The sequence below is a fragment of the Leptosomus discolor genome, chromosome 19 (genome assembly GCF_034619465.1).
Source record: "Leptosomus discolor isolate bLepDis1 chromosome 19, bLepDis1.hap2, whole genome shotgun sequence".
Lineage (NCBI taxonomy): Eukaryota > Metazoa > Chordata > Aves > Leptosomiformes > Leptosomidae > Leptosomus > Leptosomus discolor.
Genome location: NC_141409.1, coordinates 7,559,801 through 7,587,152, shown reverse-complemented (window position 1 = coordinate 7,587,152; position 27,352 = coordinate 7,559,801). Strand labels below are relative to the sequence as shown.

At 48.3% G+C, this 27,352-nt stretch overlaps 2 protein-coding genes across 4 annotated transcripts; one reads left to right on the top strand and one right to left on the bottom strand.

Annotated features, from left to right (window-relative positions):
• Positions 1 to 1,625: 1,625 nt before the first annotated feature.
• On the bottom strand, positions 1,626 to 21,488 carry GOLGA2 (golgin A2). 3 transcript variants are annotated; one of them, XM_086475512.1, is made up of 28 exons: positions 21,441 to 21,488; positions 20,040 to 20,162; positions 19,572 to 19,652; positions 15,999 to 16,133; positions 15,350 to 15,393; positions 15,145 to 15,208; positions 14,617 to 14,676; positions 14,072 to 14,152; positions 12,198 to 12,236; positions 11,626 to 11,688; positions 11,324 to 11,417; positions 10,553 to 10,659; positions 9,921 to 9,979; positions 9,525 to 9,666; positions 8,311 to 8,400; positions 8,022 to 8,129; positions 7,848 to 7,935; positions 6,991 to 7,337; positions 6,077 to 6,190; positions 5,570 to 5,794; positions 5,336 to 5,439; positions 5,163 to 5,235; positions 4,403 to 4,556; positions 4,191 to 4,258; positions 3,515 to 3,617; positions 3,146 to 3,252; positions 2,783 to 2,951; positions 1,626 to 2,686 (listed from the first exon to the last, which is right to left on the bottom strand). In XM_086475512.1, the coding sequence occupies exons 1-28, from the start codon at positions 21,486 to 21,488 to the stop codon at positions 2,436 to 2,438; spliced, it is 3,141 nt and encodes a 1,046-aa protein (XP_086331638.1). In that variant the 3' UTR covers positions 1,626 to 2,435. The 3 variants fall into 3 exon arrangements, with proteins under 3 accessions (XP_086331638.1, XP_086331636.1, XP_086331637.1); XM_086475510.1 differs by having other exon boundaries at positions 5,163 to 5,251; positions 5,340 to 5,439; XM_086475511.1 differs by having other exon boundaries at positions 5,163 to 5,242; positions 5,340 to 5,439.
• A 397-nt stretch (positions 21,489 to 21,885) lies between these two features.
• On the top strand, positions 21,886 to 25,851 carry SWI5 (SWI5 homologous recombination repair protein). Its single transcript, XM_086475937.1, has 6 exons — positions 21,886 to 22,011; positions 22,532 to 22,611; positions 22,749 to 22,785; positions 23,284 to 23,405; positions 24,570 to 24,664; positions 25,125 to 25,851. The coding sequence occupies exons 1-6, from the start codon at positions 21,886 to 21,888 to the stop codon at positions 25,187 to 25,189; spliced, it is 525 nt and encodes a 174-aa protein (XP_086332063.1). The 3' UTR covers positions 25,190 to 25,851.
• Positions 25,852 to 27,352: the final 1,501 nt, after the last annotated feature.

The following is a 27,352-nucleotide window of genomic DNA, read 5'->3' as shown; positions in this document are numbered from 1 at the left end:
CTTTAAGAATATTGTATTTTTGAAGGCAAAACTCTGTATTTAGTCAAGTAAGTATGACAGCCTTACTTTGCAACACTTGAAAACCTCTAATCTGCTGGTTGTCAGAGGCAAAGTCCATTCTGATGAGAATACCAGCTACCCTGCCCAGGCAAGAAAAACTCTTACCCCCTGGTCCACAACCTTGTCAAACAGTGCCCTCTTTCCAGCACTGCTGCCGTTCCCTGTTGTTTGGTGCTTATGGCCTTTAAGAAGCATTTTTCTATTTTTCTTCAAATCCAAGGTGCAGAGAGGGTTGGTTGCTCCAGTTTAAAGTTAGTGCGTGGCAGCTGCTCAGTAGTTCTGCTCTTAGTCCACTCTGAATAAAGGTGGGGTCAGGGAATCACTCCTAAAGGGAACAGGGTAAAAAATGAATTTGAACCTAGGGGTCTGTGTGTGAAGTGCTAGCCAAGAGAAACACTCAGGCTTGGCAACAGCCTGTCTACAGGAAAACATTCATGAAAGCTGAGTGAAATAGGGCAGTGATAGCAGGATGGGTCTTTCTAATAAAGAATTCATTCTTCACTGTTTTCTGGCCAAATTTCAAGGTGATCTATGCAGAAGAAATCAATCTAGTCAGTGCCCATCTGAGTAAGTTTATTCAGAAAGCAAATTTGTAACAGGATTAAGTCACCTCTGCAACAGCCTGCAGCCCTTCTTCACAGATCTTGACTCCTTCACAGTATTAGAGTAGAACACCCAATAAATATTTATCCCATTTATAATAATGCTCTGCATTAAATCACAGCCCTGCTCCCATTAGTTATGATACAGATTTACGAGTAGCCCCAGCAGGCATAAACACTGCAAACGGCTTAATCTCTTTTCAAGGAATATACAGCATTTTACACAGATACACTATGTACACAAACCCATGCAGCCAGGAGCTTGGGAGACCCATGTCACCTCTGTTGTGCCAATAACAGACAACACTTGTGCCAGTCAAAGGAAAGGAGGTCAAAAAACAGCTTCCCTCTTCCCAGGAGAGCACTAACTGGTCTCTGTACGCTTTTTTCACTTGGAGAGCAAGGTGAACCATTTAAAAAAACCAACCAGACACTCTGCTTCTGGCAGGAGAAGAAAAGCTTTCTCCCATGCTGCTGTAAAGCTTGACCAAGTTGCACAGGGAAAAAATGAACCATCTTTTTGTTGTTGACAAACCCCAAAATTGATGCTGTGTTCCTGTGCTTGCACCTCTCTCATCTTGCCAGGTAGCAGGGAGGTAGTGCACGCTTCTTCAGGCACGGGCCCAGGCTCTGTGGTTGGGTGGCCCAGCTGTGCTGGTCAGGGCCCTTAAACCTCCCCTGCTCCCATGAACCATCTGAAGAACAGGCACTTCTTGCCTGAAAGGCAAAGGTAGTTGCAGGATATCCACATGCAGTTCATTTCCCCAGCCAAGGGCTGTGCTGCTGCTTCAGGGGCCCCACCGCATTTTCATTTCTTCTTAGAATTTGGGCTACAGCTTCAAGGCAGTGCCAGGTGATACCTCTAGTGCTGGCACAGATTCCAGCCCTGTAATGCACTCCTTACCAAAATGGGAGAAGAGGAACATCAAGTGATGGAGAACTAGAACCCCTAGAGTCCAGAAATTCAAAACAAAGCATGTTTATTAAGTGGTTTCCTTTTACTTATTTCTCCCATTTTTTTTTTAAATAAATAAAACCTTCAGACACATACAAGAAACACATCATCCTTCAAAGTGCAGTTACATTTCCACCCCACTCCCAAGCATCACGTAAAGCTTTGTCAAGTAACCAAAAAGCCTCAAAAGGCGACCCTCAGCCCTTCCCCTAGCGTAAATGGGTCTGTAGTGCTGCCCAGCTCCCCAGCAGCCTGGGGCTGGGGGCTGTTGAAGGCTGACAAGTTTCAAACACAGTTGCAAGAGGCAGGCTGCAGAAGAAAGTGGGAAGTTTAAGATAACATAGTATGAAACAAAAACCACCTGTTTATAGAGTCCAAAGAGTTTGTTACCGGAATTAGTTATTTTGGGAGCCCTGGAAGGAACTAGGTGGCGTACAGTCATGAGTGATGGGTCAGAACCGCCGCTCAGTCGCTGCTGTGAAGCTGGCTGCTGGCAGCGGAGTCTGGGATAAGGGGTTAAGTCATTTTCGCCCAAAGTCATGGAAACCCCTTCCCCCCTCAGCCCAGGTGAAGCACCAGCACCAGCTGCCTCCCAGGATTAGTTTGAGTCTGCCTGTACTCCAAGCACACCAAGTAACAGAAGGAAGAGAAAGGGAAGATGAGGTCTGATACTTGAGTTGTGTGATGCAATCCCTCTTCCCCGATGTCTTTAAGAATCTGTTCTGACCAAGGGCACTGAGCAGAGGTATGAGCACGTACAAATCAGTTAAGTCCTTTCAGGCTCATAAAAAATTGCTGTAAATAAGATTCACCGCCTCTTAAACTACCATGATTTTGACCTCATCGTTCTCATCGGCTCGGTAGAAGAAGGGAATGCAGGGGTTTTCCAGCAGGGAGCCCAGCCTCTCCTGAGGGTTCTGGATTTCTCTGAGAAGCTGCATTATTTGCTTTGCTGTGGGGTCCTCTTGGCTTGGCTGAGCAGCTTTACTGTCAATAGGGGAGAAACCGGATTGGTGAACAGCAGCAGCCTCTTGTTCCGCTTCATCTGCTAAATTCACTTCTCGTAACCCTGTAAGGAACACAGACAAGGCAGGCAGGTAACTCCTCCCATCCGCGCACAGCAGCAAGACCTCAGGTTATCCCATTCTACAGGGCTGCACCTTACCTTCTCCGTCAGTAGCGTTCAGCTCAAGGCGCCTCTCCCCTGGCAACACACTTTCATTCTGGCTTGCCAACACCTCCGGGTTCTGAGCAGCTGCTACGTACTTGCTGTACCATTCATTTCTTTCCCTGACCAGACGCATCACTAAATCCTGCAGTTCCAGGAGTTTCACCTGCACCAAAGGAAAGGAAACCCCATGAAGCAGGCACGCAGCACTGCACTACAGCTTGCAGTTCCGCCTCTGACCCCAAATTAACGCCTGCGAAGTTAAAGCTGGCTGAAGAACGACGCGCGAAGGGTTGGACCGTGCCAAGTGCTCCCCACGCCTGCCCTGCTCGCGGCAGCGCTACGGAAAAGATTCCTTGCCTTCATCTCTTCCTTATCCTGAGCCAGTCTGCTGATGTACTCCTCCTTCTCCTGGTGCCGCTGTTTGAGGATAGCCCTTTGACTCTGGTATAATGCAATATACTCCCCTGGAATACAAGAGAAGCGTAAGGAGTACGCGTGAGCGAGACTGGGGTACAAGGCTTACAGTGAGCACAGAACGGTGTGGCACGAGGATGCAGCAAATCCAACCCTGGATTGGGGGTCCAGCCTAGTTAGGCAGCAGCAGGAGTCAGGAACTGCTTGGTAGTTGCAGGGATCCAGCTCCAAAAGCTGTTGGGGACCTTCTGCTTCCCCAATAAGGAATGCCCTGAGCAAGCTTTAGCTTGTGCTGGTGTTGCCTGAACATACCGATGGTGTCCGTTTCCCCAGACAGCTGTATGCAGCGATGTTCTAACTCTTCCAGCCGTTCCTTCAGATCAGCTTTCTCATGCATCAGGTCTGTGAAACGGGACTGAACACAAGAATTGAATCAATCATCTGAACTGCTCACATACAGAGAACAGCTGACACCACCTCCATTCCCGTTGGTCTGAGCTTAGGCAACAAATCCTGCTGCCTTTCCAACTAGTCTCCAAGTTGATACTAAAAAGGAACAGAGAGGAGAGAGATAGAAAAGGTGTAAAAAAGCATCTCTGCGTTTTAGGAAGCAGAAGGGCTGATGAAACATAGTGCCTTTTAACCCTCTCATGGCTGGGGCAGCACAGCTCTGGTCCTACTTGGCTCCAAGACTGCAGCCCACCTGCTTCATCTCAGCAGAGTGAAGATACTCTGGTTTTCAGCAAAAGGCTACAGGTCAGGGTTAGGCCCTTATACTCACAGCCTTTGGGGGCGGGAGGCGTGTTACTGCTGCAAGCTTCCCTGTGCTGAGACAAGCAGCAATAAGCTTTTTAGCAAGTAGTTTATTTTGGAACATCTGCTACTTCTTCCCCTGCAATTTGTCTGTGTGTGCTGTAAGACAGCTGGACTCTGAATTAAAGTCTGAGCAGCGTAGCAGGGCTGAAAGAAGATGAGACCCTTTGCTTACCTGTAGTTTCTCCATGGCAGTTTTCAAAGCCTCGTGAACCTCCACTGGAACAGTATCCATAGCGGAACCTGGAAGGGACATGAGTAATTTACAGTTCCTCCTTGGACATGACGCACCCACAAAACCTGTAGATCTGTTCCACAGAGGCCAGTGCAGCTGGCCGAGGCACGCCTCCACATTCACGCTGTCCCCAAACCCCACCGAATTTTTACCTCCACCCAACGTGACGTTATGTTGCTGCTCCTGCCTAAGAGCTGCTATTTGCTGCAAGAGGCTCCTGCACTGCTGTTTCTGAGCAGCCAGCTGCTGCCTCATGTCTTCTCGCTCCTTCTCCACTTGGGACATGGCAGATGTCACAAAAGCGACCTAAGAATTCCAGAACACGCATATCAGTGCTTCTCCTGTGTGAGGCATTATCAATCAGTGGTGCATCTTGGGACAACCACAATAACAGTTCACTCCATTTTATTTATGGGTATGAAACCAAAGTACTAAGTGATTGCCCTAGAACTAAACCAGCCAGCAACTGCATCTTTTCTCATTCCCGAGTAGTACAAATATACAGGTTAAATACTGGCTCCCATGATACCCGTTTCATCGCAGTATTTTCCAATTATGACTACTTACAGAAAAATTTGGTAGATATTCAACACCATTTCCCAAGTGCCTTCCAAACTACAGAGAACATCACAATTAGAGCGCTACTCTGCCAGCTGAGTTGTCTTCATAACTAAAGCCACTGCCAGACTTCCAGCCTGTCTTGCAAGGATGCTGCAGAAGTCTTGGGTTTTGCTGCTACGCACAAGGAGCTGTTACACTTGCCTCATTACTGCACCCCAGCTGGTGGGGATCACAGCGGCTCAACAGCCTGTGCGTGCACCCAGTGGAACCTCTCTGCAATTCAACCTGCCCCCTGTTTTAGACATTTGGTTAGAACTAAAACCAAATGCTTTTCTACCCGTTAACACTCACCATTTCTTCATGGCTTTCAAACTTCTCTGGGATCACAAATGAAGATTTCTGGGTTTCTTCGGTCATCACTTCACTTTCAACTCCATCTCCTGTGAAAGGAGGAAGGTGAACAACGAGGGAAGGTCCCAGGAGAGCCCAGCTCTGCCTCCTCCCTGGAGGCCAGCTGCAGCTACTCACCCTCTAGTCGGTGCAAAATCCTGCCATCCAGGTCTGCTGCTAATTGGCTGATCTGGGCCTGCAGCTCTTTGTTTTCCTTAGCTACAGCTTCCAGACTTTCCTGCAAGAGAGAAGAGCCCAGGTTGGAAGGGACTGTGAAAGTTCATTTGGCCAACCTTCCGCTTAATTAACGCTTAATGTAGTGAAGCACTTTTCCTCCCCTTTTTCCACTTGCCCCTTTTTACTGTTACCTTGGTCTGCTGCAGCTCTTTCAGGTGCATTTCCACCGTCACCTTCCCCTGAACCTCCTCATGCTGTAGCCGATCCATAAGCTGCGTCTGAAGCAAGTACTGTTTGTGCAGTTCCTCCTTCTCGGCACACAGCTGCTGGTACGCCACGCTGTACTGCTGCAAGTGGCTGTAGTACTGGTCCCGCTGCTCCTGCAGACCCCGAGCCTCCTGTGTTTTCAGTTCCAGCTGACATAACAAGATCGAACCGTCAACATCAAACCATTTCTGCCAGAAAAGCTGATCCGTGTGACATGATCCAAACTGTCAACATTGCCACCAACTAGGCAGGCAGCCACCATCTGCCCCCACATGCTGGTCCCCCGCATCAGACAGCAGATGATGGGGGAAGGCTCCCAGCTTGATCTTTACAATACCAGTTTCCATCTTTCCATCAAAGTCTGGAAAGTTGCCAGCAGTCTGTATGACCTGCTGTGTACCTGCCCTGCCATCCCACCGGCTGTTGCTTACCGCCTCTTTGAGCTCCCCCAGGTTCTCCTGCAGCTGCCCAAGCTTCTTGGCCAGCTCCTTCTTTACATGTTGTTCTGACTGGAGGGCACTTGTAACCTCCATGTTTTCGTTTGTCTGCGAGACAAATATCACTGTATAAGGAAACTGCCCCAACCAACGTAAACATATACTCTCAATAAACCATGTTCATTCCTGATGCAGCAGGGTGCCATCCCTTGCTATTCTATGGTGTAACTAAGGGCCATAAATTGACTGTTGAGGGCGGTAAATAACTTACAGAAAGGTTCAGAAGATGGGAGAAGAGCAAGGAAAGAGCCAGGGGAATCAGTGTTGGGACAGTGCCAAGAAGAGGCCTGGCACATCACACAGCCTGTCAGCTCCAGAGCAGATGGGTGGTATGAATATCCCAAACAGAGCCACAGATATTCGAAACAAGAGGAGCAGTTCAGAAGGGACTAAAGAAAAATCAGTGCCCAGACCATGTGTCAGTTTTCCAGGGCCCCAAAGGGGAAGCTGTTACACTGGAAGAAGCAAGCAGGAGTAAGACAGATAAGAATGATGGCAGGAGGAGACTGCTGAGAACTTGCTGCTCATGAGCAAATACAGGGATCAGAAAATGGGTACCTTCAAGGGTAAGAGGGCAGGAGGAATACTCAGGGGAAGAAACAGCCTGACTGCCAAGGGATGAGAGGGAAAAGGAAACTGCTCTGGCAAAGATATAGGTTCATCTGCCAGAGCACCTGAGGGAGTAAGGAATGACAGGGAACCTCCTTGCATGGCAATATGCATCACAGAAGACGAGCATCCGTAGCCTCAGGGGACAAGACATGGATAATGCTTCTGCCAGTTTTTCCACATCTGTCCTACAAAAGGATTGCAGTGGTGATGGGAAAAGTTGCACGGAAGAGACGTACCAGTTTGACAAACCCATTCTGCAGCTCAGCCAGCTGCTCCTTCAGCTCACGGTTTTGGCTCAGCGCCCTACTGATCGTAGCCTTGTCACTCTGCATGTCCTCCAGGATCTGCTGTCTGTCCACAGACTCCTCGTTGTAGCGCTGCACAGCCTTCTCTAGCTCCAGCAGCCGCTCCTCCTGCTCCCGGTTGAGGTGGCTCAGCTGCTCGTTGTCCCGGACCTGGGCCTGGTACTGCCCGTGCAGTTCCTCCTTCTCTTGCTGCAGCCGCTGGATCTCCTCCTGCAGGCTCAGCTCAGCTGCTGTGGGCCCTGCTGGTAAGGAAGGCTCAATATCCATGGGCTTAACTGCTGAGGAAATGGAATCGAAAGCAGCTCAGTCAAAGGGCAAAGTTGCTGCGTAGTGACATCACCATGACACAAGGAAGCACACCCAACCTACAGGGCTCCATGACCCAGAATGTGTCACCAGCTGTAGTGTCCAATCCTCGCCGCAGGGCGTCGAGAGGAACGAAGGAGCAAAGCTACCCCAAAACCAAGCACAGCACCCTGCCGCGTGCTCCTAACTCCCTCACAGCCCTGGCAAGAGCATCCTGCCTTCCCAACCCCCAAACTCCCGGGCCAGAGAGGCTGACGGTACAGCCGGGCGCACACTAAAGACATAAACAGCCTGCTGGTCCATTAGCTGAAGCAGTTCACTTGCTGTTCGCCAGGATGAAAGGTTTCTCAGGGTCACCAGCTGCCTCCACAGCTTAGAGCATCAGACCTACGTGCACCTCGTGTGCCGAAGTTCCTACACAGCGGGGACAGCGTTAACCAGCTGGTACTCTGCAATGTGAAGCCCCACTTTGGAAGCCCTACCTGATTTGCTCAACAGCTCTGTAACATTGGCTTCCAGCTCCCCAATTTGGGCCATATGCTTCTCCTTCTCCTCTGCCATTGTGTGGATCTGCAAGGCCACACAAGTGAAAAGTTAAAGCATTTACTCCTGCCCGTGTTTGTCCAAAGCAGCTAAGATACTGCCCCTGATGTTACCTGCTCAGACAGCTGCTGTACCCGCTGCTGCCAAATGCTCTGCTCCTCCTTCAGTTTTTCTACATACTGATCTCTTTCTGCCTGGAGCTGGTGAAGTGACTCTGAGAGCTGTTCAAAACAAAATAAAATACAAAGAAAATTGTATTGGCTAAATAAATTGGGCAGTGACTGCTAAAGGGATAAAGCTTGCAGAAACCAGTGTTAATACAAAGCTCAGGCTGCATTCTTCTGCCACACAAGTTTCTTTACAGACATCAAGATTTGGATTGTATTTCATGCAACCTCTTACCTGAGCAACCTGGGTTTCCAGGCTCGCCTTCTCCTCCAGTGCCATCTGCAACTGCTGGTTTGCATCCAGACTCCCTGCCTGATTTGAGAACTGCCAACAAAAATCAAAAAGTTACGGCAAAATGTTAATACTCAATTTCTGCATAGCCTTTCCCCTGATAGTAACCTGCCACATGATCCATGTTGTAACGTTCTACCATTCTTTAAGGTACTCACAACTCACAGTGAAGTTCAATGGCAAAAAAAAAAAACAGATTAACATCAAAAAGCTTTTATTTTAGCCCTGTAAAACAGGCTGAACTGCGCAGCTGCTCCCTACCAATTTTATATTTACTATCTTTTTAATTAAGAAAATAGGCTTTAATCAAGCAATGTGGCTCAGAAACTTTGTGCCTTTCCAGAGTCTGTGTTGGCTAGATCAGATAGTATAAAGGCTTGTGACCTTAGAAGTTGTCAAACATGTCAGGAATTTAAAGCCAATGTCTGGAGCATGTCAGTGGCCTAAGGAGCAAGGCTAGTTCAGATGACACACAGTACTTTTCCCAGAAGAGTAGCAGTTGGCTTTCTTTCAAGGGCAACTTAAGCCACTGTCTGGGAAAGAAAAAAAAAAAAAAAAAAAAAAAAAAGAGGAAAAAGGGAGGAAGGAAAAACAAAAAAAAGGGAAAAAAGAAAAAAAAAGGAAAAGCAGTTTCTTCCTTCACAGGCTCACCTTAACCCAAGCTTGCTCTCCGAGCTGCCAACAGCTGGCTTCACGCATCCCCTTTCTAACTGGCTGCTTCTCTCAGCTTTCCCAGCTGACCTTCAAGTTGTCATTGTCCAATTCACCTCCTTCTGCTAGGGTGGGCACAGACACCCCCCTGCCCAACTGGTTTCTCAATGAGACAGCACAACTGAGTAACCCCAATGCTGAACAGGCACAAGCAGGAGAAGTCACCGTGTTTTCACACTTGGTATGTTCAGTCACCCTCTGATATTGTGAAACATTCTTTTAGCAGACCAGCGTCACAGCATCTTTCAATCTGCTGCTCCACCTCTTGCGGATATGGACTTTCTGTTCCTGAGCCCTCACTGAAAGCCTTTTACTAAGAGGATGCCTTGATGAGATTTTGTGCCTTCCTTTACAAACAGAGGTTAAGCCTTGTCCCCACTGTCAGAAATAAAGTCCTACAATGATCTCTGTGATCTACCCTCACATCCCAGAAGCGTTACGGTTACCTGTTGAATCATCAGTTCAGCCATTTCCAGTTTCTTATGCAAATCCTCTATATCCAACTTCATAGCTGAGTTCTTGGAAACCAGGGAGTGAACTTTCTCTGACAGCTCCGAATTCTGCTGTTTTATTTCCTCACTACTTTTGCTGAAACAAACAAAAAATTAAAGTGGCAGCACTGTATGTACTACGGGTCTGCTGACGCCCATGTCCTAAATTTACAATCCAGTTCTTCAGAGCAGCCTCAATCACAGAAACATCACATCTAGTGATGGGTTGTTGTTGTTTTTTTTATTGGATATCCAGCCTCCCAAGTCACCACCTGTAGTCTGTGCCTCCTCTTATGTTTTGTGGCTTTGCTGAGAAGAGTTACTCTACAGTAACAAGCAGAATGGACTTACCTTCGTTTGTACAGTTCCAGTTTCAGGTTGTCTCGCTCCTTCACTAACTCTTTATTATGCTGGAGAAAAAGGAAATCATTAATTCATCTACCAACTTTAGCCAAACAACTAAGATGTTAAAAAAAAAATACTTCCGTTTCACCTTTAGCAGATCAGCTAAAGTGGAAAAGGTCAGAACTTTGGCAAAATCCTCAGGACAGGTTTGCTAAAAACCTCTTGAATTTGCCAGGAAAAAGTCCGCTCACTCTTTTCAAACGTGATGCTACTAACTGAGGATGAGGTTATTTCTGCAGACTTCTGGATTAATATCAACACCAAAGCGTTTGATGGAGACCCTCCTGGGACAAGGCCTCAGGGAGGCGTCTGTTGTGTGCAGCTGGCAAGAGTAATGAAGTAAGGTGCCAGACCTGAAGACAGCAACTGGACCATATGATTAGTGGTCACAGAAACCTGAAAGGAGTTTGACTTGATCATGGAGAATACAGGGCTTTACAAGGTTAATTAACAATTAACAGGGTTAATTTCTGCCTCACCTCTAAGTAGGGACTACAGTAGTCTTTACAGGAGTGTAGTGACAAGCAAATCGCCAAAGGCAGAGCTGCTGGCTAAGCCTAAACAGAGGCGACTCTTACCTTCTCTGACTGTTTTTGCTGCATAGAGATGGAGGACAAAGTACGTTCTAGCTCCGATACCCTCTGGCGAGATGAATGTAAACGAGCAGCAAGGTTTTCAGCTTCTCCTGAACAAGTCAGAGCAGAGTCAGTTGAGGCTAGACCACAAACAGCTTTTTAGAACTGGCTGAACAGCACTTTCTACTTGTCAACAAGCTCTTAAGGCAGCACAGAGCTTTGTACATCAGCAGACCTGGGTTCCACACCTGGCTCTACAGGTGATTCACTAGCAACTCTGGGCAGTAAAGCTCTCTGTAACGACCTTCCTCGCTTTTAGAGGGAGATGATGGAGCTTCCTTTCCAGAACAACAGACAATATGTCGTTTGTTGGGGTTTTTTCCTAATAGAATAAATTGCTCAAATTTAGTTCCGAATGAAAGGCTCAGGTAAAACCTACATTAAGATGGCAGCTGTGTGGGAGGGAGGGTGGAGAAAAGGGAACAAAGTTTTAAAAGAATCAGAAGAAAGTCAGAAAGGAACAGTCTGGGGTAGTCACCAGGCCCAAACAGGGCTGATGAGGCTTTAGTGATGCACAAAAGAACCTCAACTGCCACGGGACGAACATGCTCCCATTTGGGGGCAGCTTCGATGACAGAAGCAGTGACAGTGCCAAGCACCGCTCATTAAGGAGTCAGCGAGTGTTGTGAGCCGGCTGCCAGCAACTATCATGCCTGTGACTTGAAATCCACAGTTTAACCACCAGCTCGAGCTGGAATGCTCACAGTCAATTACCTGATTTCTGCCGCGCAGCTTGCTGAGTGTGTCCAAGGGCTGTCTGCAACTCGGACTTCTCAGAAACCAGAATTCCAATAGTCTGGATATGAACCTTTGGGAAAGGAAAATCAGCTCAGCACAAAACTTCTTTGCTTGAAACTGCAACGTCACTGTTGCCACAAAAGGATAATTCAGCAAAGGTGAAGAGCTCTTGCAGTGAAGTACAGTTTGGCTGACGGACTCCCAGTTTTCCCACAGGAATGGACTCATGGCTTCCAGGATAAAGACTATGAGTGGTCATAATGGAGGCTCTGCCTTACCTGCAGCTGTTCTCTCAGTGCTGCTTGCTCTTTAGAAAACTTCTGTTCAAACTCCTTCTTTTCCTGTATAAACAAATGATGCCTATTCAGCACAAAAACGTAAATAGTTAATCCTTGTTGGTTTATGTCGAACTAAAAAAGCAGTGATTCACTGGTAGTACTTCCATCCTCTAAATGATACCAGAATATTTAAAAGACATAATTATTTGAACTACTTCATTGCTTTTCCATCCTAGAATGGCGATGACAGCATAGCACAATCACTGCTATCATAAATGAGGCGGTGTTTGGAATGCAAGCTATTGGCAAAGACTTAAGCTTTGATCTCCAGCCTCCACTGCACTCTTCCAATGCTGGAGCACTTAAATGGTAGGGTTTTTAAATAAGAACGCTACCTGCCAGGCCTAACTCATGAAGGCAAAACTTATTGTTAAACCTCATTGTTACCTTCAGGTTCATTTCTAGCATAAGACAAGATCACGTATGCCTGTGCCACAGCCCACTGTGTTTTCTGCTCCTCAGAGAAACAGATACCTATTTCTGTATCCATCTGAAAATAATACACACTTTACCTTCTCCAGCTGATTCACTGCTTCTTGGTTCTGCTGTTTCTACGGAAGAAAATTGATGTACCAGTATTAAGAGAAAATGGTCTCATACTGCTGAAACACATTTTCACTTTAATGAAGGAGGATACGTGCCCAATTAATGCAAAGAGAACTGCCATTATCCTTTCTGTAGAAGACTAGGAAGTTCGTCTTAGCTATTCAAACCAACAGATTTGGAGCTGCCTTCACTAAGATACTTTATACACCAGGTATGTTTTTCATTCCTCGGTACACTACCACAGTTCTCCCTAAATACCACTGCTGAAACCACTGTATGGTCCTATCTGAGCATCCACCGACTTCAGTTAAACTTGCATCTCCCATCTATGAAATTAATCATAGTAATCCTGGTGTATCAGGATAATCACCAAAAGTGCCTCAAAAAAAACCCCAAAACAACAAACAACACCACAAAAAACCCCTGAAAAACCTCCAAAAACCCCATAGTCTTTTCCTTTAATCGAGGCCTTAGACCCTCATCCCACTTAACACCCGGCCTTTAAGTCCTGCAGCGCCGCACCACGCTGGCAGGCTTCTGCAAAAGGTGCCGTGGGAGAAAGCTGAAGCCAAAGGCAAAGACAAGGGCTAATTCTGTCCTAGCCAATTTCAATCTTATGAGTGAAGTGTCCCTCCCAACTTGAGACCTTCTATGGCTCTTTAAGTATTTTGGAGATTTGTTGACTCTACATAGGGCACCTTTAGGAAGGAGGTGAAGGAGACAAAAGTGGCAGCTGACTACCCGGGCTGCCACGCAGACTGTGCTGCTGTGTTTGCCATTTGCTGCTGTTGTTCCCCTGGAGTTTTCTTACAGACGCCTCATGAGTAACTCCATAATTAGTACTTTTTCCCCTTCCCAAAGAGTGGACATTGGCCAAGCTGTTTCTTTACTACTATGACTTCAATGTATTTTGAAACATGACTACAGATGGAAGGGCGATGAGTTAGAGGCTTTGATTCTAGCAATGCCAGTGCACAACATAACCAGGAAAAGCGAAGGCAAGACCGCAAATGCAGCAAAGGCCCTACGTGGTTCCAGGCAAACAGAAAAGCAGGCAACCAAGGAGAATCTTCAGTGGGCAATGCAGTAATGCAGCCCAGTTAAAAGACAAACAGAATGGAACAAAAATAACCCAAAACCAGAAATAAAACGAGAGGGGTCATGGGGTACACTGGGAAATGCTGAACTTTGGGAAAAGTGTAGTTTGGGAGAAGAACAAAATGGGGAAAAGTATTTCACATAAGAAAGGCTCTTTTCAGACTGAAACAAGACCACTTAGCTGCATTTCTTGCAATGTTAAAGCTGAAGGCTGAAAGGCAGCTGCAGGAATCCATGCAGGCAGGGGACAAAGCAGTTCATTCATCACGCCAGGAGAAGCTGAGGATATGATCAGAAACCAGCCCCAGGCTCTCTCTTAGACCTATTGCTCCTACTCTGCCCATTTATTTAGAACAGCATCACCACCTGCACAAACAGGTTTTCACACTGCTGCCAGCACCAGAATTCTGCATTTCAAGGATTCAGACCAGGGCAAGAAATAGCTGTTTTAGCAGGATGGTTATCACTCAGGGAAAGCATGAGGAGATCAACAGAGCACACTTAATGGGAAAAACAAAACTCTGTTTGGTGTTCCTCAGATGAGCCAATACATTCACAAGCGGCCTTAAGACTTTGATCCTCAAAACAGGTTTTCCATCCAGCCCATTTTGTTCCTCACAAAGCGCTGGGTAAGCAGCCTTCCTTGTGGCACTATGAGAGAACCCATAACCTTGCAGACACCCAGAGAGCATGGAGGAGCAGCAAAGACAACGTCAAACTGGTTGGTCGGATTGTTTCTTACCAATTCCTCTATCTTTGTAACGAGCTGTTTGTTAGTTAAATTGCTGGAATCCAGGGCTACTGCCAGCTCCTGGTAACGTGTCTGATGGGCACATGCAAACAGGAGAAAAAGGAAGGAGCAGAAGAGGAGGGAAGGAAAAAAAGCAATAATTAAAAAGGACAGAAAAATAAATCATTACCACAGTTTGATATAATCAGATTCTCCAAACAAAACAAAATCTATGGTTTTAACAAAAGCAGCTGGGCCGTCAACGTATTTTGTCCATTTCTGCTGAGGCTTCACTTTGACATAAAAGTGAATCAGAAATCAGAACTGCAGTTGCGTGGAAGCCAGGTTATCCCCCGTCCCCAAACTAGAAACACCTCCAGTACCTGCCTCCTGCTGTCGATCACAGCTACCCGACTATAGCCCAAGACTACACCAGAGGGCAATGTCTGTGAACTGTGCATTCAGTCTCATAACGCTGCTGAAAGCACAGAGTCCCAATAACTGATCAACAGTAGCAAATAAGAAAAAAAAAAAAAAAAAGACTGAGAACAACTTACTTCCATTTCCTTAATATTTGTGGAAGAAACAGCACTTTCCCCATTCACATACGACGTAGACTAGAAGTAAACCAGTCAAGTCAGTCAGTTTTATTTCCCAAGGCAAGAAATCACTATAAAGAGCTGACTATCACAGTAATACTTCTTACAGCACCTTTCACTTCAAATTACCGCACACAGGCACAGAAAACATACTTTTCTGGCTAAGGATAGATGCACACTTCCCCTGTGACAAGCTAATGTGAATTATGCAGATTGATTTCAGAGTCTTTTCTACTAAATCAAGAACACATCCTTCCATGAATACACGCTGTTCATTCATCCCACTCTGCTTTTCTTCCTACTGCTGAAATTTTACATTCCTAAAACGGGATTTTTTGCTTCTCAACGCTTAAATATCGTGTTGTTTAGCAGGATGATTGCAGACACCTCTGAGGTTGAAAAGCATTTTCTTGAGATGACTGCTTAAAGCTCCAGATCAAACATCAAGAGAATTAAAAGGACAAATGGATCAAAAGGAGGCCGTACCTGAGAAACCAGGCCATTGAGTTGTTCAGACAACTGGCGGAGACTTTCTGTTGACGAGAAAGACCTGGGAACACAGAAAGACCTTACAATGAAAATTTCTCCCAGAGAACTGCCCAAATCGGAACAGCACTGGGGAGGAATAAAGCCTTAAGTTGTTGGGATCCTGTTGCAAAGCTGTTTGATAAAGACACACAGAGACACTCACCTGTTCTCATCCAAAGCATTTTTATGATCCTCGGCTTCATGAATCTGTGGATTGAAACACAAAAACTTACAAGCCTGTAAAAGAAGATGGGAGTCACATTTGTGAATGTGTCACTAAGGCTTGATTACATCTGGGCTCGGGTTCCACACTACCTGTAATTACTGCTTCCCAAAGAAAGATGAACTTAAAAGCACCAACTCAGCCCTGGCATACACCATTTCTGAGTGGTATGGGCCTGGGTTTCTTGGAATGGAGAAACTGAAGTGTTACAGGCTTTATGTTTGCTGTTACTAGTTATCAGTATAGTCAACACTTTGCTTTGTGGGAAAAAACTTCAACTGAATCTTTTAAGTAGTGAAAAGAAACACAGATTGATCTGACTGGAGACCTTCTGTCACATTAAGGGTACCTTCTGCTAATGACAGAGGAGGGAAGGGGAAGGAAAACAGCTTTGGAGGATGCCGGGGCATGGCACACGAGTGCTCTCTGCTCTCACAGACAGCTGACGACTAGATGGAGTATTTTTAACAGGAGGAAATCTGAACTAGTCATGTCACATTGATGAAGATTGTCTTTCTCAAAAAAAATATACGGTATCACCAACCAGTATTCAATGGTTCAACGGCAATATTGATGATAATTCACAAACCTGTGTCAGCTGCATGCTCCCAGGAGCAGGCAGAACAGAACCACAGCTAGGTAGGCTGTTGCTGTTAGATAGCACAGGGACATCGGTAGCAAGCTGTTCAGCATTACGAGTGGCAACATCACTGTCAAAGTACGCCTGTCACAAAACACAGCACAGGGATTACAGCCTTCATGCAAAATGAACGAAAACACACGTGAACACATCACCTTGGGATCCGCCCGTGAAAACCTGACGGATGTGTACAGCCATTCAGAAACAGGTGGAAGGGAATCTGTTCTCCCCAGAGCAAACAGGTGACGGCATCAACCCACGAACAAACACTGTCCCAGGCCCGTGCTCTCTCAGAGCCCATCGGAAGAACCGGCATCTTATCATCAAACTCGCCTCTAACACAGGGCAATGACATCACCCAACTCTACATTCCCACACCAGCTTTACTGCAAAGGACTCGCCAAAAAGCGAGGAAGGGCAAAGCCAGGTGGTAGCTGCTCTGCTCTGAAAAGCGCTGCCTTCGAGGTGTGTCTGGGGAAAACACTGACCACTGTATGCAAATTCGGAAGGAAAAGAACAGTTTTTCAGACTACCTGAAAACCGGGTTAGTCCAACTCAAATGCTCCACCTCAAGCTCAGGTGCAATGCGTGGCATGCCGTGCACCACGAGTTTAGAAAGAGGACATTTCTGGAGGCCCAACGCAGCGTGGCTGGGAGCAGGTGCCTGGGGCCCTGCTGCAGCAATGAGTCCCACGACTAGAAGAATCTAAACAGGAAAGAGAAGGGCCAAAAAACTATTTCTAGACAGCGATGCAAGTTCTCATCCAGCCTTCGTGGGAGGATGAACAGCATCTGATGGCACCTCCACCAAGCCACACTGAACTGGACAATGTCATCTATCTTGCACAGCACCGGAGAGCCATGAAGGCCCAGAGCAGCGTTCCACTGTTTTATGCCAATTTGTTTTATTTCATCACCCAGCTCTGGTAAGTCATCATTTAACAACACTACGAAGCACATGAGATCATCTGCTGACATTCAGCCCCACCACTACAGGGCAGCTCTCTGCTATTCCACCTGAAAGAGCTCCCTCGTACTTCAGTCACTTCCTTCTCGGCACTCCATGGGAACCGAGCGCCTCTCTCTTGGCGTTCCCCGTTTACCTGCTCAGCACTTCACTCACGAATCAAGCAGCAAGAGAACACAGCAACAGTGAAGACAGATTTAGTGAAAACAGTAAGCTGGAAGACTGCAGAGGGAAACAAACAGAATTTTCTCCATTTCTTTTTAGCAGGACAGGTACTTCTGCTCTCAAGGAGCAATGTACATTAGGTGCTTATAGGAAGGTCAGGAATTCCCTTAATTCTTCCAGCTACAGGTTACTTCACCTTTATTGGTTCAGACACTCATTAATACAGAACATCGGATGGACAGGAGGAATACCTTCCCCACTACATCTCAAAAAAGCTTCCTTTATTTCTTTGGATCAGGACATTCTTTTTGCTTAATGCTTCAAGATGCAAAAACCAGTAACAAGCCTTAACCACAAGAACTCCTTCCTTCTTCCTCCACAATAGGCAGTTTTGAAATAAATTTTTGATTTAAAAAAGAAAACCCAAACAGCTGAATTTGTTGGAAACAGAAAGAGTTAGGAGCAAGACACTTATCTGGAAATTATGCATTGTGAGGTTCTCATAATGTAGAATGAAAAGTTAGTAATTCTGCTCAGCTTAGCATATAGTAGGATCCGTTTGCTTTCACACAAAGGCTCCTATTTTGCTGGGTTTTCTGTGTTTCACAGCCAAGAAAGCTGAAGTGGGAGAGATGGGAGGGGTCTGCCTCACATTAAGACACCAATGGCAGCAGTAGCTCGGATGCTAACGACCAGCTTTTCTGCCCTATTAGCGTCAAGGGAGTTTCTGAACAGCATTTTCCTGACTCAGGATTTTTACAAGACAGCAACTGGAAAGATAAATCTTTCTTTCATTACATATTGCAATTAAAGATTAGTTTTCAAATTATTGCGAAAACCCCAGACACGATAATCCACAAATTCCATAAAGGCCAATTGGATCAAAATGTATCTCTCCATGCTAAGGAAAGGGAGGAAAAAAAATTGGGAAAACAAGAATGAATAGAAGTAATAAATTCTCCATTTTGAGAACAGGACTACAACTGTAGGCACAGGCAGGCCTTCACTGCAAGCCCAAATGCCATCTCAGCAACAGCACTGGACCACCCGTCTTCACCTCACCCCCCAGTGTGAAACAAGTCTCTTTCTCTGAGATCTAACTGACGCTGAGCTGATGAGTATTGGCTGAAAACAGTCCCCATGACAAGAGTGAAACTTCAATCAAGAGACCTGCTTTCTGACGCTAGACAGGCACACCCAGCGCCCTCAAAGCTGGCCACGTGTCTTTGTGTCACTCCAGTTCTACTGATTCTCAGCCTACAGATACACGGTGCAGCTGGAGGAACTTTCTGCCGTTCACTCTGTGCGTTGGACAGAACACTGTGTGCGTATTATCACATAAAAAAAAATGAAAAGGGATACAAAGGCAATTCAGAGTGAACTCCATTCCATCTTGAAGGTTTCACTGCACCTGTCTGGTACCCCTGGTGATCACTACAGTTATATTTATTGCTGGAGACACATGGATATACAGTAAATATAATAATGAGTTACTTTATGACAACTAAATTGAAAACATGGTAGGGAAATAAGCTACCAAAATGATGCAAGTGAAAATGAAAAGCAGAGCGTTGGCACAACAAAATTGGAAGAAAATTCTGAGCTACAACATTTGACTTCCCTGAGTTTCTATCACAAGTTGAGCCTTATTCAAATAAGCTGACTGTCTGAATATAAGTTTTTTGAAAAGGCTGTTTGTTTGCGTTTGCTCCTGCACACATTTCTATTGCTTACTGGCGTCCTTCCTACGCCTTCCTCTTCAGAAGCTTGGGAACATGAAGACACTAAAGCCTGTAAGTGCTTGACTTGAAGTATCTGACTTTCCTGCCTTAACATATTTAAACGCACAGTACTTGGCAGACTGTACTGCACCTCTGCAGGCTTCACCGCCTGCCATAAAATGGGTCGGCTGAATAACTAGGCAGCTTACTCAGGGCAGCTGCTTGCCTGCAGATGAGCAGAAATATGCCCTTCAGAAACGAGGCTCTGGGAAATAAAGCAGCGACACACAGAATCAGAGAAATAGAGACTGAGAAAACACTGCCTCTTCCTCGTGCACTTTTCCTCAGCAGTTAAGTTAGTTTATTGCCTCATCCCAAATCCCTGGTTTTCCTCAAAGCTCAGCTGTCTCAAGGAGGAGTTTTTGACAAGGTTCATTTTTTCACACGTGAAGTTTGACACGAACCAGAAGGGAACAAGCACTCACAAGCAATGGAAACGCATGGTAACAAGTAGCTTCGTGTTAATAAAAACAGCAACACAACTCAAGCAGCTGACAGCGGGTATGTCAGGACAAGGCTCCACCCAAAAAACCGAGGTCAGTGTGAACAGAACCCAAAGCATGCAGTAGGGAGAGCGAGCCACTGCGAGGGACACGAGCACTGCCTCACCTTCCTCTTGTCCAATGAGGGTATGGCTACCCCATTGGAGCGGTTAAGGTCTGACACCAGCACCTTCAGAATGTTCTGAATCTACAGGAGGCGAAAGAAAAGGGGAAAGAGAAACGGCTCAGAAAAGGGACAGAGAGAAAACGTCGATCAAAGGCAGCCAAAGACACCGGCATCCTCCAGCTCATCTGGAGCACGCGCCTCCGAACAGCAGCTCTGGGCACGCCCAGGGTTGCACGACAGCATCGTGCGATCAGACAGCGCTCCGGCACGCACCCCGACTCTTGCGTGCACCTTCCAGCAGAGGCAGTGGCTCACTCCTGTAGCACACTGGGTACACTGGTGATACCAGCCCCGACACCACTCACCTACCGAACCAGCAAGACCCTTTCCCGGCTCTAATCACGTTGTTCGGGAAACCAAGGAACACGCAGGTGGCAAATGATCCGGGAGAAAGAATGAGACACTCACGTTCTCTGGAGGCTGCTGGTCATCGTTGGTGGGAGTCTCGGGTCTACTGCCTTCTCTGGTTTTGCGTTTTTTCTTCGTTCCTGCAGTTGCTCCAGGGCTATTCTTCTGCTGATATTCCTTCAGCTGGGAACAAAGAATAAGCTGAAGTCCAAACAGAGTATGTCTTCTATGAGTATTATGTCAAAAAAACCCAACCAAACTCCACTGGGTAAAAAGACAGACCAAGTCTAAGGTCAAGAGAAACGCTCTTCAACGACTTTGTCCCTGGGGAATCAAAATAAGTCCAGAGAAGCCTGAAGTAAGAACTAGTGTGATGGGTTTATGACATGAGGCTCAGAGTTGTAAACATTCAACTTTTGTATACAGCTACTGATGTTCTTGGGAAACAATTTGATACTCCATACTGCAACTAAAAGGAGATTAAAAGAAGTATTTTGGGGCTTTTTGGGCTTATCACCAAGAGCAATAAGGAAAAATTAATAAAGAGCAATTAATCCTGAATGCAAAGTGAAAAAGCAGTGCCTGCTAAGATGACCTTCCATTCTGTGAAAGATTTTGAGAAGGAAAATGACAAGCCCCACAGATAACACATTCATACAGATACTGCAGAACTGTGAAGTAAGAGCAGAAGCAACCTACAACTGATTTTTCAAATCGCATCTGCTTTGCCCAGGAAAAGCCAGTCTGATAAGCTGCAACCTGAGCCCTGCCAGGTCTCCCGGCATTTTTGTGTATGTTACTGAACACCCAAGCCCCAGACCCAGGCAGTCCCAGGCAGTTACATAAACTGCCCCTGCCACCAGCCCCCGCCACCCACCTCGGACACGACGCCCCCATCCCCGCGCTGTGCCAGACCCGGGGCGGGCAGGGCCCGGCTGCGGCTCAAGGTGCGAAAACAAGAAAATACGAAGAAGGATCCCCTTATTGGGAGGATTTCAAAATGGAAGCCTGAACTGCTCCAGGACACTTTCCCAGTCGTATGACTTTGACACAGAGGCGCATCCCACCGGGACGGACGGGGCCGAGCCGCCCGAGAGAGAAATTAAGAGGAATAAAAAGGAAAAAAAAAAAAAAAAAAAAGGCGAGGGGGGAGGGAAAACCACCAAACCAAACCGGGCAGAGCCCACAGCACCGCAGCAGCCCAGGCCCAGCCTGTCCCCGGCCGCCTACACCGGGCTGGGGGCGGCCGCCAGCCGGGAGGGCTCGGCCGCAGCATCGGACACCGAGGGGCTCCCGGCGGCCACCACCGCAGCCCGGCCCGGGGCGGCGGGAGGGCCTGGCCCCCGCCGCTCGGGGGAGGCCGGGCTCGGCCCGGCGTCTCGGATCCGCAGGGGGCCCGTGGAACCCGCCCGCCGCCAGCCCGGCCTGTCCCGTCCCGTCCCGACCCTGCCGGCCCCTCACCTTCTTCTTGGCCGCCGCCAGCCTGCTCTGCCTGCTGCCGTCCGCCATGTCCGCCCCGCGCCCGGGCCACGTCAGCCGCGGCGGGGAGCGGCGGAGGCGGCGGCCAGGCCCCGCCCCGCCCCGGCCTGCGCTCCCGCCGAGCCCGCGGGCCGCTCCCCGCCGCGCCGCTCGCCCCCGGGGGCGGCCGCCGTGTGACAGCCCCGCGCTCCGGGGTGGGCTCGACGGCCCGGAGTAAGTGCTGGCGAGAGACCAGGCCGAGGAGCGGGGCGGAGTGGGCTTCCCCCCCCTCCTCCGCGGGGCACGTCCTGCAAATCCACCCGGCCTTCCGTCCGGTGCGCGTCGCTTTGGTGTCTGAGCTCGGCCTGGGAGGTCACGCTCGGCGCAGGGGGTTGACCTTCCGAGCGCGGCGACAGCGGAGCGTGGCTCGTGTTGGTTGGCCCAGGGAATGGCGTCCGGCTGCTGCCAGCGCCTGGCGCTGCCCAAGGCCGCGGTTGCCTTTGCCAGCCGGGCCAGGGGAGCTGCGGGAAGGGGCCTCCCCCTGCACCGGCCCCGGCAGCTGCAGCGGGTTCGAGTGGGAAGGTGCCGGTAGCGGGGCCGTGGACCTCGAAGGCTGTGGCCACCCCCCAGGAGCTGCGCGGGCCGGTCAGCGAGCGCTTCCACCGGCCAGGCGGGACACGTGGGGCAGCCGGGGCTCGGGCGGGGGCAGCTTTGCCCCTACAAAAAGCACAATCGCCCGAGTGACCCCGGAGCTCTCCCCAAGACCCCGTCCCGGCTGCCGCCCCGGGGCCGAGGCGGCTCCGAGGCATTTTTTTGAAGGCACCGAGTGAATCCCCTTGGTGGCGGTAATCGGGGTGGTGACGTCCTGCCCCACCCACACGTCACCTGCAGCTTCACGCGGGGGAAGTTTGTTCCCCAGCGCTGGCCGCCGCGTCGGGGGCGGGAACCGCGGATGGGCCCTGTCAGGGGGAAACTACCCGCCCCGGCGTGCCCCACGGCGGAGGGGACTACAACTCCCGGCGTGCCCCGCGGTGAAAAAGAGACTACAACTCCCGGCGTGTCCTGGGGTGTCATCCGCGCTTGTCCGGCGGGAGGCGGCAGCCCTGGCTGAGGGGGTCCCGCCGGGTGCGGGCCGCAGCCCGCCCCGCCACCTGCCGCGGGCTCTGCCGAGGAGGTAGGAGCTGGTTCCCCGCTGTCCTCTCCCCGCCCTCGCCGTCCCCCGGGCCGTGCCCCCGCTGAGGCGGCGCGGCCCGGCCCCGCCCCGCCGCGGGGGTGTCCGGCCTCTCACGCGGCGCCGTTCTGCTTTGCCAGGACCTCCGGTGGTGGCCGGTGCAGCTTCAAGTCACCGGTGAGTCCCCGCCCGGGCTCGGGAGGGAGGCGGGCCCTGCTCGGCGGTTCCCCCCGGGAGCAGGGCTGGGGCCGGGGCCGGCGGCAGGCGGTGCTCCCCACTGGCAGCCGCTCGCACGGTCCCGGTGGCCCGGCCCGGCCCGGGGTGTTTTTCCTGGAGGGTGAACTTGCCCGAGTAACCGCCGGCCCCGCCGTTTAGCACTGCGTCGTCCTGGGAGCTTCTCTCCAAAGCCAAACTGTGTTTTCTGGGTTTTTTTTTAATTTTCATTTTACTCTGCAAAGCCACGAAATGCTGTAGGATGTGCTAAGGAGCAGGCTGCTGTTACATAAACGGATTGATGTTTTACCTGAGCCACCAGCCCCTCCCTGCCCAGGAGACTTTTTCCCTTTTCTTTTTTCTCCCTTTTTATCCGGTCGCACATAGAGCATTTTCTGATTAGCGCCCTCCAGCCTCTTATCCAGGGCTGAGTTAGTGTTAAATATCTCCTGTGCTCTACAGATCCCATCTCCGAGGTCCTGCCAACCTAATGGAGCCAACAAAGAAGCCCTGCGGTGTGAAATCGAAGAGCTGAAACAGAAAGACCTTGCTCTAGACCAGGAAATTGCACAGTTACTGTCCGAGTATGTCCTTGGCCGGCTCAGTGTCCACTGTGATGCCTCAATTATTTTTGTTTTTAAAACAAAACGTGGTCCAAGAATTAGAGCTAAAAGCTGACCTCTCATGGTACTGTTTTTATCATGGTGCTGTATGTTGATTACAGTGTCATTTTGGGTTATGGGATCTCTTAAAGGCAAGAGGGAATTCTTTCTGGTTTATTTAGTAAAGCAAACCAAGTTTTACTAGGAGCTTGGGTAAAAGGATTTTAACTTAATCCCAGATGTTGCTGAGGTAATTATGGGAACAAATAATTTTAACCATCATGATACCACAACACGTCATGCTACTAGAAGAGCTTGTTCATGTGAGAATTAAAATTGAGACCGTGACTTGTGTGACCTGCCAAATTCAGTCCCGGATAAAACTGTATCCTTTTTTTGTTCCATCTTGATCAAGCATGCACTTGTTTCATGTCAGAGGCAGATGGGTTAGACCTTTGTTTTCAAGAAGCAGAGGTGTTTTCCAGGCAGGCAAGTGGCCTGTAGAGCACTGTGGCATGACAGGTGCTGCATACAGGGCAGTGCAACTGGTTTATTGTGGTTTCTTACGACACACTGTGGTAGCTGCTTATTAGAAACTGTTTAGAGATAAAATTGCTGCTTAATTTTTAGAGAGAGGGAATCTCTGTGGGTTATTCATTGCTGAGTGGTATTTTATGAGGAGTGATATTATCACATGGAGTGGTATTTTCTAAGGCAACGTGTAGTGCATGGAATGGAAATGGTAGAACAACAGAGGCTGTTCCAAAAGCTTGTTTGTTTTATCCTCGAGGATAAACAGACCTTTTTTTTTTTTCCCTAGCTATAGGTTAGAGATACATATAAATTGAATTCACCACAGCCTATTTCCCTTTCTACTTGATTCTGAGAATTCAGGTGGCTTAGTTGTTTGGTTTTTTTAGTAAGTGTTGATGTGGCAAAAACCTTCAAAATGAGGATCTTCTCGTTTGTAGCTTTCACATTAATGACTTGCAGCAACTGTCCTTGCTCCTTCAGATTCTGCTTTTGACGTGCCAGGCTTGGGCAGCTGAGGTACCGGCGCTGCGCTCGGTCGGTGGCGGCAGCACGGGCTGTGCAGCAGCAGCGATCTCTGTGTCACTTCTGACCTTTCTGGTTTTGTTGTTACAGAGGCTACAGCCTGGAGGAACTGGAGAAGCACATCTCCCTGCTCCATGAGTACAACGATATTAAAGATGCTGGACAGATGCTGCTGGGCAAGCTGGGTAAGGAGGGGGAAAGCTGCTGAGGAACTTCTTAGTCCGTGTTTTCATGTAGACAGCGAGAAGCTGCTCCGCCACAAAGGCAGAGCTTGTTTTAAAGGTCCTTCAATTCTAGGCTTGTATTGCCCAATCACTTGTGCAAGCACGAACGCTTCTGTTGTTGTTTTCTTGGGATGTTTTTAGAACTCAATATGTGAAATAATTGTCACTTACCAGTGTTTTAGTCTGCGTTATGGATTACCAAAATTTGATAAGTCTTATTAATTTTTTCAGTTTTCTTCTTCATATGCTTGAAAACCCAAGTGTTGAGACAAGCGGGGAGCATACCTGCAAAACCTTAGATTGGTTTCTTAGCTACAGGAGGTTCTGTGGGGTAGTTAGGGGCTGCTGGGAGGAAAACACAACTTCTCTGACTGATCTGATCTTTGTTTAATGAAAGCAACGGTATTTCTTTCTTTTCTAGCCGTTATCCGAGGGGTTACTACAAAGCAGCTCTACCCTGAATACGATCTGGAGCTTAGCGACTAGTACGGAACCTGAAGACTGCTGTGTCCTGCGAACATGACCGTTGCTGGGCCGTTATGTTTTGGTGTCATATCGGTTTGGAACCGACCTAAGGTGGCCTCGGGAGCGTGTGTGTAGAACGGCACAGAGTATGGGTTAAGAGCCTTGCTGCGGAGAAGCTTTGGAAGGTGAAAGCTGTTGAATTTATCAGCTGTTTGCTGCTTGTGGGAAAGGGACGTAGGACTCTGGATAATTTCCTCTACTACATGATCAAGGGTATTTTTATGTTTTTATTGGGATTTCATTCATTTCATTTTATTGGTATTTATTCAGGTTGATGTTAAGTCTCTTCCCGTGGAGCCTTTGCTTCTTTGCAACATCCAGGGGCTACTTGGATGCTGAATGGATAGAGGAGGTGAGGGCCTACAAATGTGCAATGTAATAGCTGCTTGGAAAGAAAAGAAAAAACCCTCAGAAGTAGGGAGGGAAGAAGGCTGAAGTTGTGGTGGTTTAGGGGCTTTCTTTTGGTTTATGATCAAATCTGGATGAGTCTGAGTGTTCTGCATTTTCGTACTTACCTGCTCTGGTATCTAGAGGTTTTGTATCATTTCTGTAGTAAATGGCAAAATGAGAAGTTGTGTTGAACTGTCCAGTCTGAATAAAGCAGCTATCACATTTCTCAGTAATTCTCTTTAAGAGCCTATAAAACATCGCAGGAACAAATGTTTAAACTCTATTCTGAGACAACTGACACCTGTTATTGAAATGTTTTCTGAGGACTCTTAATGCAGACAGCGTGGCAGCACTGCCCAGTAATGGGTAGGTGCAGAATTACCTTCGCTCTCCTCTAAATGCAGAGTCACTGTGAAAGCGAGCAGTGTCCTAACACAAAATGATGTTGAGAGCCTGAGTGTTTCGATGTCAGGTGTTAGGACTGAGGGTGACTGCACAGACTAAATTTGGCTGCTCTGGGCAGTTCTAAGTGATAAAGTGCTCTGACTGCTGGTCTGTTGTCCCTTTTTCACTCAAGCTTGATGTCCTTCTGCCCATTTCTGCTTCTAAGACCTTCTTGCCAGGAAGTTTCCCCCTGGTCTCCAGTCAGGCCCACACTGCAGTCTGCTCATCGTTTCCAAATTGAAATCAAACGAATCTGTCTTTGTAGCGCTTGGAAACCAGTCACAAGGCTGCTGCTGAGAACAGAGGATTGTTTCTGCGCTCTTGGTTCTGGACCTGGCACAGAAGCATCCCTAAAGTGGCTTGTTTTGCCACAAAAGCTGTGGGGAGGGGGCTAAAGCAGGGGGACAGACAAAGCCCGTGTATTCTGTGAGTCACTCGAGCAAGTCTCAGCTAACGTGCAGCTGCACTTCTCTGGAGGCCGTGCAAGAGTGGACTCTCATGGGCAAGGTTACAGGTCTATCCTCCCCACCATAAACTCCTTTTGCCAAGTGTGGAGAACTCCTGTGTTCTCGAGTAGTTTTAAGGGAAGGAAAAAAAGCCACAAGAAGGCAGGAATTGGGAAATGCTACCTTTGTTCCCAAACCTCATGTTGCTGTTTTGGCAGGTATTTTCTGTGTGGAAGAACTGGTTTAGCCTGAAATGTTCCCAGCACAATGTTAGCCCAGTAATGGCACACACAACTGGAAATGGTTTCTGCAATGGGAAGTCTGTACAGAAATTCCTTCTGTTTGTGTTGGGTGTAAGCCATGGGGGAAGGAAGGACGCTCCACTACCAAAGTTACTGAAGGTTATTTAAGGACTGAGAAGTCCATGTTTCCTTCCCCTCCTTGTAGGAGCACTAGGATTAAAACTTCCAGCTGTAGCTGTAGCTGTGCCAGCATTCTGCTCCAGCACTCCCACTTCTGCAGGGAAGGGTTTGCCCTTGAGTTAGCACAAGACACTTGTCCGTGGAAGGTGTCCCTTGTCCCTGGAGGATGAAGGCAGGCAGAACCACCCAGCTGAGGTAAGAGCAAACTGTCCTTGGGGAGGCCCTGCGGCTCTGCAGCTGGCACGGTGACGTGCCACGTGGTGGCAGCTACACTCCACTGCTGTTCTGGCTGCTCTGAGCAGAGCAGGGAAGCCCAGAACAACTGAAAGATTTCCAGGGTCTAAATTAATGACTCCTGGGGGGCTTTGGGACAGGACTGCACTCTGCCACTTGAGGTACTTCATCATGGCCCCTCGCTGCTC